Source organism: Microcebus murinus, chromosome 4, assembly GCF_040939455.1.
Source record: "Microcebus murinus isolate Inina chromosome 4, M.murinus_Inina_mat1.0, whole genome shotgun sequence".
Taxonomy (NCBI): domain Eukaryota; kingdom Metazoa; phylum Chordata; class Mammalia; order Primates; family Cheirogaleidae; genus Microcebus; species Microcebus murinus.
The window spans coordinates 99,324,736-99,342,382 of NC_134107.1; the positions used below are offsets into that span (position 1 = coordinate 99,324,736).

A 17,647-nucleotide genomic window follows, 5' to 3' on the forward strand; every position below is an offset into this window, starting at 1 on the left:
CTCCATTCAGCCTGCAGCCCCTGGTTCACCCCCGAACTGGCTGAAAGAGGGCTGGGGGGCAGGGGCTTGTGTGGCAAGGAGAGCTCCAGGCAGGGAATGGCATGCACAGAGACCCTGGCAGGAGGGAGCTCGCTGCCCCTGAACAGGGGAAGGAGGGAGGTGTGGCTGCAGCACAGGTAAAGCTGGAGAGCATAGGGTGAGGTGACAGGGGACACTGGCAGAGGACAGGCCTCAAGGGGCCTGGTAGGCAAAATTTCAGCGTTTACCATATGGACCTCCAAAATGGGGAAGAATGGAAAGGTTTTAAGCAGGATCTGGCGTGACCATATGTGAGATTGTGAATCGATGGCTGGGCTGTGTGGAGAACAGAACGGAGACAGGCCCAGAGTGGAGTCTTGTCCCAGGGAAGCTCAGTGGGAACTTGGACTAGGGCCGAGGCTTGGGAGGGCTGAGGCCGGAGGAAATTCACAGAGAGTCCCAGGTGCCAAGACAGGTCAGACACCAGGTGACACTGTGCCAGCCCTGGCAGGGAGCAGCCCAGGACCCCTGTGGCACTTTTGTGGTGCGTTGCTAGGGGAGTGACCAGCTTGCTGACCTGGGGTCCCACGGCAGACCAAATCCAGGTCTCTGACACTCGTTCCGTTGTACAGTCATCACCTTTCCAAAGGTGGGCAGCCCCTATTGATGCCACGGAGCTCAGTCACCGCAGTCCCCGGGCCCTATCAGCCCCCTTGTCCACGCTTTCCTTACAAGCAATTCTTCCAAGCTTGGTGCCTGGCTCCTCCACACAGGGGTCTTGAACCCAGCTCCCAGAGGGACAGAGGCTCAGAGACAGCCATCCTAGTAGGAGCAAAAAGCGATGGCTCGCAGTGAGAAAAGAAACAGACACTATGAAAAGGAGACAGATGAACTTATAAAAGCGCGGAACTGCGGGCAAGTGGCCCTGCACACTTCGGTAACCTGTAGGGCAGCACTGTATCACAGCACAGCATAGCGGCCGCTTCATAATGCTAGCGCTGCATGTTAAGGTCAAGATGCTCACTCTGTTTAAGAGAATGGAAGAACATATACTTCCTTTAGAAAGGATTTTTGGAAATAATGCTTTTGAATAAATAATTAAAATCTCCAGAATTTTAGTGCTTAAAGGACCAAGATTGTTATTAATTTATATTGATCTGTGTCCCTTAGGGAGGTTGGGTAAATGATATTTTCTGTGCACAGGCAGACACATCCTATATCAATTTATATTTACCTAAATTTTCATATGTGACTAAACACTCTATCACAAAGTGTCTCTTCTAATAAAATTAGAAACCATAATTAGAAAGACTGCACATTTGTTTTAAATATTGTGATCCCAATTAAGCGGCACATTGGCCTTGTTTTGAATACTTTTTTCTACTTACCAGCTCTGTGACTTGCATAAATTATTAACTTATCTGGACTTCACTGTCCTTACTAATTAAGTGGAGTGGCAATGAGTTGGATATGCATAAACTTCTAGTGCCCAGCACAGAGCCCATGCAAGCATGTGTGCCGGAGCCAGCCTCTGCCCCAGCTGGCCAGAGCCTGTGGGACACATCTAAGCTCTGTGCTCGGTGACGTCATGCTGGCAGCTTGGAATCGATCCTGGTGGGAGTGTTTACGCCACAGAAATTGGCAAACACTACAAATTAGGGCCTTTTCTTTCCGGAGAGCCAGTTTTTAAACATTTCCTCACTCACTGTGCGAAGTCACTGAATCACTATTCGTCTCTATACCCCATCCCTTCCTGTCATCCTGTGTGTCCTCTGGGTCACTCTTGCAGCTCTGCTGTTGCCCAGCCTGCCCTGCCCTTGGAGTTCCCGATTTAGTCCATCTGGGGTGAGGCTGAGAATTTGCATTTCTAATGCTAAGACTGCTGGTCTGGGAACCAAACTTTGAAACATTGACCCAGTCTGTTTAATAAAGTCCACAGTGCAAAGCCTTTTGTAGAGCAGAGATCCCACCTCTGTCTGGGGCAATGGCATTGCTTAAGAACTAATGAATACTGACATAGTACTTCCCACATACACCTTCTCATTTAAATCTCCTTAAGAACCCTATGAGGTACTAATTACTATTTTAATCCCCAATTTATAGATTGGGGAAACTGAGGCTCAGAGGGATTCATTGGCTTGCTTGAGATCACATACCTCATAGAAGGGAAGCCAGGATAAGCCCAAGTGCTCCTGCTCTGGGGCCCTTGTGTTGTGTAATGCTCCAGGGTGAGTCCAGGCTGAAATCAACCAGAACTTGCATTCGCGGCCGTGAGCTGGCAGGGCCGAGTCAGTGCAGAGGAGCACGTTTTTCTCATGTGCGTTAAGATGCTGTATGCAGGCTAGCAGCGGTACTTCCCAAATCCATACCCTCTCTCTTCACTGCAACCCCCTGGGGCCTCTAAACTGGTAGAGAGGCAGAGCAAGTGGGAGAGACAGAGTCCAGAGATAGCCGCGGAGAGACATTATCCAGGCTAAATCGAGACTGCACATGTGGGCACGTGGACGCGCCTTTCGAAACAGCTGTTCCTACAGGAGGTTTGGGGGGCAGGTGTCAGCAGAGTGGAGCAAGGGGATTTGGCCGAAGGCAGAGCCATAGATTGCCGGCGATGGAAGAACGGTATCTCCTGCTCGCCCTGGCACGTGTGCGGCATCGAGGGTGCCCAGTGGGTGGGGCAATTAGCGCGTATCCCAGGGCACCTGGCTCCGTCTCTTCCTTTCCCTCCCACTGCCTTTCTGCAATTAGATTGCACTGGTTAATAGCTGCCAAGCCGCTTTGTTGTATCTGATGAGTTTATTAATTTCTTTGGGACTAATGGGAAGGTGGGTGGGAGATTCATTTCCTGACTGGAGCTTGGGGGCTAATTAGTCTCTTTGCCATGTCCCCAGAGGTGGCCGGGTGGGAGGGTGCGCTGCTCATGCTGTTGGATCTGGCTCTGGGTAAAGCTTTTCTATCCCTGGCTTTTGCGGGAAGCTGTCTTGTGGCTGGGGTGAGCCCAGGGAGTCTGGGGTTGGGGCTTCTTAGAGCAGGTGGCTAGCAAGAAGGGACAGTGGGTGGGGGTGCCGAGATCTCACTGGCCCTGTTAGTGTGAAGTAGAGGTTTACAGTGACAAAAGAAGTTCAGTCCTGCCCCAAATGCCCAAATGCTGATATCGCACCCCATTGCTCTTCATGTTTCTTCTGTCCAAATACAGTCCTTCCCAGCCTAGGAGGCATCAGGGGCCAATTCTACCCATTTTGAAAACTGAGAACTGAGCCTCTGAGAGGACAGTAATTTCATCTGGCTTTGCAGAGTGTCAAGACCAAGGGGAAGAAAGCTATGCCTCTGAAGTTCCTACTGGGTGGCTGAGGCCCCTCCAAGGCATTCCCTGGTTGGCCTGGCCTGCTTAAATGAAGGGCGCATTAGCATCTCACCCTAAAAGGAAGGCACAGAAAGGAGGGATCACAGAATTAGGAAGCAGATCTGAGTTCAAACCTGCACTGCACTTCCCAGCCGGGTGGCCTTAGGCAAGCTGTTAAACTTCTCTGAGCCTCAGTTTCTTTGCAAATAAAATAGAGACACTGAAACTACTCTAAAGTGTTGATGGGAGAATTCAAAGAGAGGACAGAGCCTGATACATCTACCACAGCAGGTTCCCAGTAACTATTCCCCTTTCATTTGGAAAGCCAGCAGCTCACCCTCATCCTCCTCACCCCTTCCCCCTGCAGAGACAGGAGGAGGAAGCAGAAGCGCAGGCAATAACATGGCCTGGCTGGTCCCTCTGGGAGACAGTAGGAGCTACAGAGGCCAGCGGAGGGCTCTCTGCCTTCTGCCTGTGCCTCGCAGACAACAGCAATCTGCCCCTAGGAGATGAGGGCTTTCCCTGCCTCTGAATACGAGTCCCAGAGCAAGGTGCCGGAATAGGAGCATACGTAAGGCCAGTCCTGCTGCTGTGAGCCACGTGGGGTGGGGTGGGGGACGAGGGAGCGACATGTCTTGGTTGTTTCTGGAGATTCCATAAGAGAACCCAGAGCCCAGCTATGGGGAATTGGAGCCACATGGCATTCATAGGGGACTCGTGTGGGTTTCCCAGGGAAGCCGCTGCCACTGCCTGGGGATGCCTGGCAGAGGTGGCCGTGTGCATCTCGTTGGGTTTTCAGCCAGCTGTCAGCCGTCTCCCCTGGCTGCCCACCTAAAAACACTCAGCAACAGCCATGATTTGCCAAGGGCTCCAGCTAGGACAAATATATTGCCATTGTATGTGTGTGTGTGTGTGTGTGTGTGTGTGTGTGTGTGTGTGTGTGTGTGTTTGGGTGTATCTGTATGGTTTTTTAAAAAAATTTAGTTATGAAAAGAGTTCCATTAGGAAAAGCAAACAAACAATCTAAAAACCCACTTCTGTTAAGTTTAGGTTTAGGTAACTTTCTAGAATGGAGAACTGATGAAGTTGTAGAGTTTTTTGTTTGTTTGTTCTTGGCTTTTGTTTGTGGAGGTCTTTAAGACAATGGGATAATCAACAGTAATGTATTGCACTCTTAAAAATTTGGCAAAAGAGTACATCTAATATTAAGTGTTCTTATCACAATAAGACAAAGGAAACAAAAAGCAACAGAAAGGCAAAGATGCTGTGGAAGGAAAACAACATTTATTGAGTGCCAGGTTAAGTGCATTCGCACAGTGACCCAGTGAAGTTTCCATTATTGTCCCCATTTTACAGATGAGGAATCGTGCTCAGAGAGGTTCGGGAACTTTCCTAAGGTTTCCGAGTTGTGATCTCTGCTCCTGGGTCTGGGTGAATAATGTGACATCAGACTGTCACATGCATGATCTCTGAGGTCACAAGAAGCTCTTAGAAGGAAGCAGGGCAGACGTCATTACCCCCACTTCTAGATGGGGAAACTGAGGTTCTGAACGATTCAAATAACTTGCCCAGGTTTTCACAGCTAGCAAGCGAGTCAACCTGGACTCAAACCTGGGTCTTCCTTCTTTATTCATTCATTTAACCATTCAGCAAACATTTATTAAAGAGCCTGGTTCTCCCCATTGTACTATTCTGATTCTTATTCAGATAATCAGCGATTGACGGCCAAAGCAAAATAACTCTGTACCTCATCCCTGCCTCAAAATCATGTGAGTCCATGCTTCATTCCCTTCTGTGAGAGCAAACTTCCCTGAACCTCATTCCATTCCTGACTTACTTTTCCATTTTTCTCTCCCACCTCTCCCAAGTCTTTACTCCCGTCTTCTCTCAGCGCCCCCAACCCTGTATAACGGTCCTCTGCCCCGGTCCAGGCCCCGCTGCACACTCCACACCCCTCCCTTTTGCCGTGGCTCCCGTGCAGCCCAACCAGAGGCAGGGCCTGGCCTCTGGCTCCTTCCACCCCTGGAGGTCCGGGGGCCTGGTCTGCCCAGCCTTCTCCTTCCTCCAGTTCTTCCCAGTCCTCTCCCGTTGGTGTCCGCAGATCGGCCAGTGGCACGTGGCAGAGGGCCTCAGCATGGACAGCCGCCTGTACGCCTCTAACATCTCCGACAGCCTCTTCAACACCACCCTGGTCGTCACCACCATCCTGGTAAGCAGGGTCCCCCGGGCTCGCAGCTGCAGCTCCCTGGGGTGCCTCCCCGGCTCTGAGCACTCTCAGGCTTCCCCGTGACAGAAGATGGGAGCTCTAATCACAGCGCCGAGGCCAATTTATGACAGTGTAATTACACTCGAGTTGCTGTTTCACATGGAAATGATATTTGATGAGTTCCAAAGCAGCTGGGGAAGAGGGGTGGGGTAGGGAGACACCAGCGTCTGTGGATGCCTCTTTCAGGGCACCTTGACGGCTGTGCACAGCCCAGGTTCGGGGGCTGGGTCCAGTCCGCCGGGGGCTCCCTGCCCTTTCCCAGCAGCCCACCTTGTTTGCTGCCTGCCGTGTATGACACGGGGCCCTCCCTCACACAGCCCGCAAGTGGACACCTGAGCATCTGTGGGTTTACATGGCCTGTTCCTTTATTTCCAGATGGTGAAAAGAGAGTTCTCGATTAATCTATAGGGCAAGGGGCCATCTGCCCTTTTAATTCGATTCAATATTTAATAATTACCAAATCCACCCTCTACTCCCACCCCCCACCCCCCCCGCCACGTGCCAGGCACCATGCTCAGTCCTGGAGACCGAAGATGAGTAGGACTCGGTCTGCATCCTCAAAGAGGATATAATTTAGTACATGGGATAAGTCAAGTGCACACACAGCAAGGTATTTGTCTCCCCCCCTGAAGACCTCATGCTTTAAAAGATTTGTCAATTAAACCAACTGCATGTATTAAGCAGTAATTAGTTTGTTCCTCCCCCCTTCCTTCTTTTAACTAATCAAAAGCGTCCTTCCCTGCCTGGCACAGCGTCTTGTCAGCAGGAGGTAACCAGTGTTGCCACACTGATATCATTTCAGCCCAAAGCAAAACCGGTGCACGAGTTAGCCTGCTCAGCCTTATCGTTGCTAGCTGTGTGAGGTCTGCAAATGTGCCCGTTTCTTTGAGGCTTTTGAAAATAATAAATAAAAAGAGCTCAGGGACCTCCATCACTACCTGCATGAACTCCCGGGGCCCAGGGGCCCTGGGCTGGAATTATTGATTTACTGCAGGCAGAGGGAGATAAAATGCAGGAAAGAGGTGCACACTTAGAGCTGTGGAGGAGGTCGGAGAGAGAGGGCCCAGCCCTGGCGGAGGTCAGCAAAGCCTTCAGAGAAGAACGGGCATTTAGCTGGGCTCTGAAGGACAGGGAGCGAGTGGGGAGGGGGAAGTGAGTGAAGGAGGGCATGAGAAGGTGTTCAGGAAATGCTGAAATGTACAGGTTTTCCCTGGAAATAGGCATCCGTGGGGAAGGGGAGAGGCATATGTCAGAGAAGCAGGTCGAGTTCACAGTGCTTAGGAACTCGAATGCCAGGATGTTGAGTTTCCCCCTCATTTGGTAGGAGACGGGGTCACTGAACGTTTTCATTCATTCATTCAATGAATAGTTATCATTGCACTTGCTGTTCCCTGTGCCTGGGTTACCCTTCCCTCCAAGTTCCGTTTCCATCTGGAAATATCTATACATCCTTCAAAGTTCTGCTCAGATGTCACCTCTTCCATGAAGCCTTCCTTGCTCGAACTCCTGTCCTCTCCCTGTCTCTAGCATTTTGCACACCACTCTGATGTGGCATCGTGGTGTTTAGGGCTCTGCCTCCCCTTCCGGTGTGACAGCTCCTCAGAGATGGGGTGCTGACACAAAGTAGGGGTTCAATAATTAGAATCCAAGTAAAGGAATCCCTGCCTACAGGGTAGGAGGTGTCCCTTAAAAGCCGATGAGAGTTCGGGAGGAAGATGAGGAAGTGGCTGGACTGTACCTCCTGCCTCGCAGAGCCCGGAATTAGTCTGTGCTTGGAGCTTTGGAATAGACACACAGCTACACTGAGGCCACAGGGTCATATTCCTAGGCTGGGAAAGTCACTCCGATTAGTGTGTGTGCACACGTGTGCACATGTGTATGTTCACATACATGCACGTGCTCATGAGGGGTAGGGGTGCTGGCAGGACACTTTTGTGTGAGGTGGCATTTAATAACATGGTAAGTACAATTCAAATAACAATTAGTGTCTGTTCTTTTCTCGCACACACGCGTGTGTGTGTGTGTGTGTGTGTGCTCGCGCGCACGCACCTAAGGTGGCTGATCCAAGTCAATAGCTCTTACCAGGAATGTTGATCTTAATTGAGTCCCCAGGTGGCCATTTGTGGGTCTTTCCTGGCAAATGGTAATCCTGAATGATTTATCCCTTAAAACTCGGCACATATCCATGTTGTCTCACGCTCCTGTCAGGGTACACTTGGGACACGTGGATGATTTATTGGTTAATTCCAGCAAACACACAGAATTAGCTGTAGCGCCCATTCCCTGAACACCTCTTCTGTGTCAGCCCTCGTGTTAAAACGTTTTGCAGCATTATCGCCACGGGTTCTCCTGCTCGAGGCCTCCATTCAGCCCCCCGCACGCCCCAAGTGACGGTGACCCCCAACCCTTCCGATACTTGGCCTTTCTAACACGCCTCCTTCCTCCAAGATCAGCCCTGTGTATATTTATTTTGAATATGGCAGTGAATTTTAAATTAACTTGAGAGTAGAGAGTACTTGGGGAGCAGAATTTTGTGACACTCTCCTTGGGACAATTTAAACACACCCTGGGACATTACCAATCCCTTCTGGAAACTCCCAGCCATGCCCTGTCGATGAAGCCATTTCTGTGTTTACTCACACAGTTAGGAAGTGCTTAGTGCTGGAGCCGGGTAGAAGTAGCAAGGACGGTGAAGAGCCAGTCCCGGCCCCTCTGACAGCCTACCTGGAGCAGGTGCAAATAGGAAGACACTGGAGGTTAATGACTAATGACATAGGCCTGGGCATGAGAGGAGGGGACTCTGGGCCATGGGTTGGCCTAGGAGGAAATGTGACTGCAAGGGCAGAGATGAGTTAGGGTGGGCCAGTGGGCAGGAGACTGGGAGGAGCAGAGTTTGGGCACGGAGAGGCTCTGGCGCTGAGGACGGTCAGCGTGGAAAGCAGGCAGACTGGCCCATCTGATTGGCATGACGGTGGCCTGTAGCATGAATTGGAACCACGTCACCTTCCATGCAGAGCTCTCCACTCCCTGACACGCAGCCTGTGCCTTCCCGCTCCCACTGCATCACGCCCCTCTCCCCCGTCTGTCTGGCCCTCTGTCTTCTGCCCGCCCAGACAGCCCTTGCAGCTTGAGCTCAGCCAGTCAGCATTTCAGCATGTCCCTCTCTCAGCTTCTAGAATCATGAAGCCCAGCCTTCTGCCCTCATACCTGTCCCGAAGCCTGAGTGTCACCCCCACGCCCAGCTGCCCACCTGCATCCAGCCTTCTCTTTTCAACTGGGCCATCTTCTCTCTCACTGTGATGTCCCCCACACACCAAGCCTCCAAGCCCACCCACCCTCACTGTCAGCATGCCTCCCCCCTCCCCGGGGCTGGCTTGTGGTCCCTGCTCTCTGCATGCATGCCCACACCCATCCCTCCTCTCCCCCTGCCCGACCCTGTCTCCAGCCTCAGTTTCCCGGGCCCTTGCTCTGCCAGTGGTGCTGCTCTTCCTTCCTTCTCTGCGCTCCTCCTTTTCCAGGATTTTCCCTTCTTGCCTACAAATACACTCCAGTCTGTCCCATCCTAAAACACCGTTGCCTCCACCCTGCCTCCACCCTGCTGCCTGTCAAGCTACCCTCCCACATCAGAAGTCATTAGAATTCCAGGACTCGGTGGCCCCTTGGGGATCCTGCGAGCCCAGGGGAGAAGCATGACTGCCGGCGTCCGGGCAGAGGAGCCACCTGCCCCTTGCTGCTCCGCCCTGCCTCCGTCATCCGCTAACTCCTCCAAATACCCGTCCACTCGCACTCCTAGGGGGCTGCCCACTCCTGATCCAGGCAGGGCCCTGCTACCTGCACTGCACCTGCCTCGGAAAGGTGCTCAGGGACGCGTGGCCGGTGCCTGTCACAGCCCCGCTTGGTCTGTGTGGGAACACTGGGGACTGCAACATTCTCCCCCGACACCTCCCTCCTCGGCCTTTCTGGCTCGAGCTTTGTCCTCCGTGGCTGCTCTTTGTCTCCCGCCCTCCCCAGTCAGGTTTGCCCCAGGCGCCCCTTCTCAGTGCCCTTCTGTCCCTTGTCCCCTCTCGGTTCTCCCCCTGGGCAGTCTCACATGGTCTGCTGATACAGCCTTCACCTGTGACAGAGGTTTCCCACCTCCATCCCCGTCTTGCCCTCGCTCCATGTTTTAAGCACCCAGTCAGTCCCTTCCTCCTGGATCGCCTGCCAGCAGCTGAAATTCAACACGTTCCAGATCACTTTCCCTTCCAGACGTGCAGGCCAGTGGGGACACCATCCTCAGTCAGCCACCTGGGCCCCACGGGGCCGAGGACCCTTCCTCCACCCCACACCCAGCCAGTCCAGCCTGTCCCTTCCTGTGACTCTTACATCCTTCCAGCTCTCCCAGGCCAAGCGGAGCCACGCTGCGGCTCAGGGTCCTAAATCCCATCTTATCAGGGGGTCCTCACCCTCGGTGTGCCTTCTCTTTCTATTTGACAATCTTTCCACGCATCCTTACATCTTTAAGGCCTGTGGTGCTCCCCCATCATAGCCTGTGTGATGTGCGTTCTCATTCAGGCATCCGAGGCCCGTCCAGACATCTCCCCACCTCTCCTCACAGCCACGCGCCAGCCAAGCAGGGCACCCACATGCCCTGAGCAGACCGCGCTCCTCTTACTTGGGACATGGCCTTGATGGTGCTTCCCCTGCCCCTGGTGCCTTCCCTTCACAGCACCTCCCTCTCTCAGCGTTCTGGAGAAACGGAAGGGAAATGGAGGGGGAAAAGAGAGAGAGGGAAGGAGGGTGGGGTCTAATGATGACCTTGAACAAGGTGGAGGGCCCTTGAGCTTGATCCTCCCTGCAGGGGAGCCGCTGTGTGTTCCTAACAAGAGAAGCACCTTGAAGGGGAGCTGTAAGGACCGGGCAGGAGAAGGGAGCTAGTTGGCACCCCCAGAGGACCCCATTACTCAAGCTACTTCCCCGTCTCCTCCCCACCCTGCACCCTGGCCCTCCCTATCACGTGTGGCCGAGACGCCAGGGCTAAGATGAGAATGACAGCTGCCCAGTTTTGCTGCAGGAAAACCCGTACTTAATGCTGAAGGGGAACCACCAGGAGATGGAAGGCAATGACCGCTACGAGGGCTTCTGTGTGGACATGCTCAAGGAGCTGGCCGAGATCCTCCGGTTCAACTACAAGATCCGCCTGGTCGGGGATGGCGTGTACGGCGTTCCCGAGGCCAACGGCACATGGACGGGAATGGTCGGGGAGCTGATCGCTAGGGTAAGGAGAGGACAGGTGACCTGGACCTGCGGGTGGGCCGGGAGGGATTGGAAGAGGATAAACCTGTGCTGTCTGCTCATAACCCTTAGTTTATTCAGTTGGTCACTCATGCATTTTTCACGTGTTCATCCATTCATTCCACAAACCTTTACTGGGCTGGCACTGAGCCAGGTGCTGGGGATGCACCTTGGTGAGCAATGCCTCCATGACTCCTACCCAGAGAGTCTTTGACCTCTCCCAACGTCAAAGTCATGGAGGCCTTGACTGATGAACGCAGACTGGGGAGTTTGGGTTCCACTTTTGGATAATCCAGATGCTTTTTGTTTGTTCTGTTTATTTTGTTGTTCGTTAGCACCCTCTGGCAGAACCTAGACAGGCCCTGGAAGATTAGAACACACCCACAGCTGTCTTTGACCCTGCTGTTGAGGGAGGCATGGCTGAATAGCAGGGGCCGGGGGATGGATGGGCAGCAGAGTTGGTCACAGTTACAGTTATTTTGTTGCTTCTTATATTATCTTCTGCTTTCCTTAAACAAACATCCTTTTACAGACCAAGGGCCTAGGTGCTCTTGGACCAGCTGTAGATTTTCAGGGCGAGTGTGGAGACTTGATTAAAATGCAGGTGAGCATCACGGAATGGCAGTCGTCTGCTAGGTTAGAGCAAGAGTACAGAAAGTTCTTCCAGGGGGAAATGTCTTGTTTTCTTTGTACACACTATTAACAACCGTAAAAATTAATTAGACCATTGCTAATTCACTGTCCATATTTCCATACCCGAGTTCTGATGATCAGGGTAGGTAATGAGGGCCTACTGCAGAGAGCACAGACCTGGGTTCTTAGTGTGACCTTGAAGTGTGACCTTGAACCAGCTCCTTAGTCTCTCTGGGGTGCGAGGAGCTCCTGCCGCTCTCCTGCGGCCTCCCAGCACGTGCTGGCGTGCAAGGTGCTTTGCCTGCATCATGTCTGAGCCTCCTCTGCAAACACACCTTTTAGCTAGCTGTTCTCCCCACTTTGCACATGAGCAGTCTGCAGCGTGAATGACTTGCCGAGAGCCACACGGTGAGTATGAGACAGAGCTGAGACTTGAATCAAGATCCCTTTATTGATACTATGATTTTAATTCTTTATATGTACCAAACTTGGAACATAAGATGAATTTTAAAAATCCTAGTCTTCAAGGATAAAAATATTAGTCAAGGTATTAAATAAGCAATCCATCACAGCGCATCGTGGAAAGTTCTGTGTAGATGAGCGCTATGGAGAAGATATGTAAGAGCTGAGGAGGGAGGATGCTTAGGAGTTTGCCTTGCAGTATGGTCAGCATCTGTGACGACCCAGCAGGGTAAAACAGCAAGCCGGCTTCAGGGAACCGTGAACTGCCCAGAGTGACTGGAGTCCAGAGGGAGCTGGCTCAGAAGGGAGGCCTTGCTGCTCTCAGACAGAGGCTTGCACGCAGAAGGCTGGCAAGTCGACAGAAGGCCCAGGGGGCCCCAGAGGACTGACATGGGGTGGGGATGGCAGGGTGAAGGCTTCAGCAGGGAGCCCTCCGTGGTCTTTGAGATTGAGCCCATCCTGCTGGTGGTGCACATGCTGAAGCAGAAAAGGATTTGCTGCTTTTCTCTACCCAATCTTCCAGACCCTCTCCTGCGACACTCTTACGTGGATTCCATGGTGACGGTCGTTCGGTAGTTAGGCCATAGAAAGCTGAAGCGCCAGGCTCCTTCCTTCCCTTCTTGCGGACGTCCTCATTCACCTTGAGCCCATTTCTTCAGCCCCCTTGCGCTGCTTGATGACTGGTGGGGTGACTTCAGGGATGGCAGTGTCAGTGCACAGCCATCTCCTTGTTAGCCCCCTAATGAGCTGTGACATGGACTGGCAGGAGAGGGAGAGGAGTCTGGGACTCAAGGACATGCAGCCACATACTGAGTGACTTGGGCAATCAGACGGGGATCTTAAAATTCACCCCAGATCGTCTTTCAAGCAGAAACACTACTGCTTTGGTCTCATCAGGACTTGGCTACTTGACATTAACTAGTTAATTAGCCCTTGAATTCAATAAATATGTATCGAACACCTTCCGCTGTTTTAGACGTTGGAAATATAACGGGGGACAAAGTAAACGTGGACACTGCCCTCATGGCTCCTCCAGAGGAGCGAACAAGACAGAGCCCAGTGGATGATCGCGGTAATCTGAGATCCCGTGCTGTGGTACGTGCAGGGCAGGCAGCGTGCAAGGGCTGTAAGAGCACATCTAGAGGAGAGTGGGGCCAGCCCGGAGGTGCAGGGGTGGGGGGGCGGGAAGCTTCCCTGGGGAACAGATATTTGCGCTGACTTCTGAAGAATGGGTGGGAGTTACCTGGGCAAAGAAAAAGGAAGAGCTTTTCAGGGAAGCTGTCTGAATGCCACTGGGGTTGGCCCTGGGCAGGAGAGGGTGACGCCGAGACCCCACCTTCCCCAGGTTTAAAGCTTTGTTATGTCTGCCAAGATGGTCCCCTAGGATTAAGGTAGCCCTGAGGCCTGGATCCGTCCCCTGCGACCCTTTCCCAAGCTGCACGGGAACATTTCAGAGGCTGTAACAGCAGAGGGTCCCCTGTGAGACTCTTGGGACTGTTGACTGTCCCAGCTGGAAGAGACCTTAGAGGTCATCGCATCTAAATCTGTCCCTTATACAGACGAGGAAATGGAGGCTCAGGGAGGTTAAGTAACCTGACAAAGATCACACAGCTAGTGAGTTCAAAGCCAGCATTTAAGCCCTGGTCTGTCTGACTTCAGTGCTCATGATCTGAGAGGGCACAACTCTTGATGTTAGACAGACCTAAGCTACAGTTTCAATTCATCCGCTTACTAGCTGTGTGTTCTTGAGCAAGTTGTCTTATCCTTTTCATTCCTTCCCCCAAGGCTCCTGTGCTCATCTGCAAAGATTTTTTTTTGTAAAGACTTAAAATAACACATACACACACACACATACACACACACAGAGTACTTGGCATACGGGAAGTATAAGAGCTGTCTTAGGCCAGGCTCCCTAGAGAGCAGAGCTCAAGGCAAAAGCTTACCTGCTAAGTCAGGAGTGCAATTCCAAGGCCAAGGCCGCAGAAGTGAGGGGAAAGGGGGATGTGGCAGGCAAGGGGGGATCATATGCATACAGGGGAGTGTGTCAGCGTGCTGGCCATAGCTTTGTGTTAGGCACAGCTGATTGTCTATCTGCACGAGCCTTGTGAAACTGCTGTCCACTGCAGGAAGGGGAAACACGCACCTGTGAGTCCCATCTCTCACACCACAGGACATCACTCCACCACACTTCTAGGTTGTGCACCAGGACCCTCTGGCTGCCTTCAGAGATATTAGATCCCAGGGCAGCAGTGACAGCACTCGAAGTCCGGGGCATATCCCGTGTGCTGATCCAGCCAGTGGGTGTGAGACCCAACCTCCTCCCTCTGTGCAGCCTTGCCTGCCCCTGTGTGAGCCAGCACAGGCCTGCTTACCAAGGCGTCCCGCATATTCTCGCATCTCAGCAGCCTGCAGAAGCCTCGGGGCTGGAGTCACACAGTGCACCGGGTGAGGTGACGCAGCACGAAGGGCCAACCAGAGCAGACACAGTGGGCCAGGTCAGCCCAGCAGGTGGAAGCCATGACGACAGGGCTGGCCACCAGGGCAGTGAGGGAACCTGCCAAGCCTCCCTCCAGTGAAGACTGGAACTTCCCTTAGGGAATCACCGGAATGCAGTTGGTGCCAGGCCCTCTTCCTGGAGGGTCATTGGTGACATTGAGAGGAAACCCTCATGGCCATGGCCGAGCAAACCCAGGGGTGAGCATAAGCTGGTTTGGCCCAGGAGTGATTATTAATAGGCTCTTTTAGGGACAGCAGGCTGTCTCCCAATGTCCCCCTTCTTATACAAGGGGTATGTGTTTCCCAGTACAAAGAATGTTTCCCACGGCAGCAGGAGCTATAAACTTGATATAAAGGAGAAATTCCCCAACAAAGGGCTTGAGGTTGACTAAGGAATCTCTTTCTATGGAGAGTTTGAGAGATACAGTAGCTGCCTATAAGTCTGAGTGGTATGAATGAAAGTATAGAGGCCTGGGGTTATTGCCACTGGAAGTTCTAGAGCCTCACTCTTTTTACATCTGTCATCACCTGTTTACTCAGGACGTGGGTGCTGCGGTTGGCCTGTGTCCCCCTAAAAGTCATGTGCTGAAAGTTCAATCCCCAGTGCAACAGTATGGGCAGCTGGGGCCCAATAAGGGGTGACTGGGTCGTGAGGGCTCTGCCCCCATGAATAGATTAATGTTGTCATGTGAGCAGGTTAGTCCCTGCAAGAGTGGGTTGTTATAAAGTGAGTCAGGCCTCTGGTGCCTCTGTCTGTCTCATGCTTTTGAATCACCTCTCACCTGCCACCATGGCTGCCCCTGATCAGCTGCCAGCGCCATGCTCTTGGACTCTAGAACTGTGAGCCAAATAAACTTCAATTGTTCATAAATTACCCAATCTGTGGTACCATGTGATAGAAGCAGAAAACAAGCTAAGAGAGTAGGCTTGGACATATGGTTTATTAGTTGTACAGGAACATCCAAGCATGTTTTCTGCATAGGCATGAAGACTGTTGTCTTTTGTTATAATCCCATTAAAAGAGGGGGTGTAGTTGGAGCAAAAGCAAGTGGATTCATGCAAATTGGACCAGGTGGGTGGCCTCCTACCCCCAGGGCTGTGTCTGAGTGGTGGAGATGAGAAGGTCGGCTGTTTGGGAGGCTCTTGGGTTTGGACTCAACTTGGTTGGCTCTGTCGCAGCCGAGCCCACGGCAGGCTCGCAAGGCGGTGATGCTGTGTCTTGGTGGAGTCGTACTTGGCAGAGGAGGATACAGGCTGGAGTAGCCTCAGGACCAGTCTCAGGGCCCACCTGTATCATGCCAGCAGATTTATGTGAAGTGAGTTTCTAATTCAAATTGTTCAAGGTGTTCAGATCCAAAGCTAATACAGAGTCCCTAGCCTCAAGGAGGCCGCCTTTTGATGGGGGCCAGATGGAGAAAAAGCAGGTGAGAAGGACAATGGTGGGAAGTGCAGTGAGAAGACAGCAGGAGGCGCTCTGAACTCACCTGTGACACCTGGGAAAGGCAGGTGTGGGAGGTGATGCTGAGCCTTATGGATGAGGAGACCTTGGCCATCTGAAGGAGGGACGAGGAGGGGGAAGGAGGCAGGGAAGGAGCACAGATCCAAGGCATGGAGACACGAGGGTGCAGGGGTGGCTTCAGTGTCAGGAACTGCAGGTAGGGTGGTCTGCCTGGAACAGAGCATGGTGGGAAATGAGGGTGACAGTTGGGCCATGGTCGTTGAGAAGGCCTGTCTGAGCTGCAGTGGAACACAGGAGGGCAGGGGGACAAGACTGGAAGTGGGGGAAGTGGGAGGAAGGCTTTTGTTGCAAGAGATGATGTGAACCAAAAGTAACTTGGGAGTTAGAGGAAGGTACAGATTCAAAGACTATCTTTAAAGACAATAGTTTTTCTTTTATACAGAGGTATACATGCTTTTTGAAAGCTATATGAGGTTTAAAAAGCTAAAAATTATTTGTAATTCTGCCATCCAGATGTTAACCCATGATTAACATCTGTTTGCCATACATTCCAATATATATATATATATATTTGGTTTATAGAAGCTTTTAGTGTTTATATAAGTCTGATAGGAAACCTTTTTATGAAGAAACATAAAAATTCCTAGAATATAAAGAAACTACATATCTAATACCTTTAGGTCATGAAATGTGAAATACCTATCTGATACTTGAAATATCTTTCAAGTACACTTTGAATCAAAAGCGTAGCTTATTATATTATCTCTCAAATAAGAAACAGCACAATCAATCAAAGTATGCTTTTGTAATGAAAAATATGTTTCCCACAAGTTCTTTTTGTAAAAATGGGATTCTACTCTATGTACTATTGTGTAACCTATTGAAAACTGTTTAATGGCTAAATCATCAGGACTCGGTAGCCCAATAGATGAGGAACACGAGAGAGAGGGATAACAGCAGGGTGACTCCCAGGTTTCCACCGTGACATCTGGATGGTTGGTGGTACCTGGCATTGAGGTGGAAGATTCGAGAGATAACCGAACAGGTCTGGGAGGAGAGAGGAGTATGAAGTTAGCTTTGGAAATGGTAACTTTAGTGCCTTTTGGACGTCCAGGTAGAGATGTTCAGGAAAGAGTTGGCTAAAGTAGTTTCCAGCAGGTGAACAGCTAGGTGCTCTTGAAGACCGAGCGGGAAAGGAGTCACCCACGGAGAAGAGCACACACTCAAGAGGGAGAAAGAGGAGAGCCTGTGAAGGCTACAGAAAGGGAAGGGGTAAAGACGTTTTCCACCTCTAGAAAGGAAGTCCAGAAAAGCATTCCTTGGATTGAGCAATATGGAGGTCGTCAGATGCCGTTGGCAAGAGCAGGTCAGTGGGTGGCCGGGTTGAGAGCCTATTGCAGTGGCTGAATCAGAAAGTCCTCAAAGGCACAGAGCTCTTATGGGGAAGCATGATGAAGGGTTGTGCTAGAGGGAGCTGTGGAGGAGACGGACTGGCTGTAATTCGAGGTGCAATAGCTCAGAATTGAGAATGCATCTCTTACGGTTTGGGGAAATGCAGGGACATTCATGTCCTGCATGTCCCAGAGCAGAGTCAGAGCTGGGAGTGCCACTGAGAGGAAGGCAGGCTGGAGGGAGGAGGTGATGCCGCCTCACGAAGGGTTTTGGAGACACTAGCACTTCTCCCCGCAGCAGGTGACTG

General features: G+C 51.7%; 1 protein-coding gene across 1 annotated transcript in view; it reads left to right on the top strand.

Annotated features, from left to right (window-relative positions):
* The window catches only part of GRIK4 (glutamate ionotropic receptor kainate type subunit 4), a 418,916-nt gene that overhangs the window by 328,456 nt on the left and 72,813 nt on the right, over positions 1-17,647 (top strand). The window contains exons 11-12 of the mRNA XM_012773499.2: positions 5,460-5,567; positions 10,678-10,881. Coding sequence (XP_012628953.2) covers positions 5,460-5,567; positions 10,678-10,881 — 312 coding nt within the window. The remainder of the gene's footprint in view (positions 1-5,459; positions 5,568-10,677; positions 10,882-17,647) is intronic.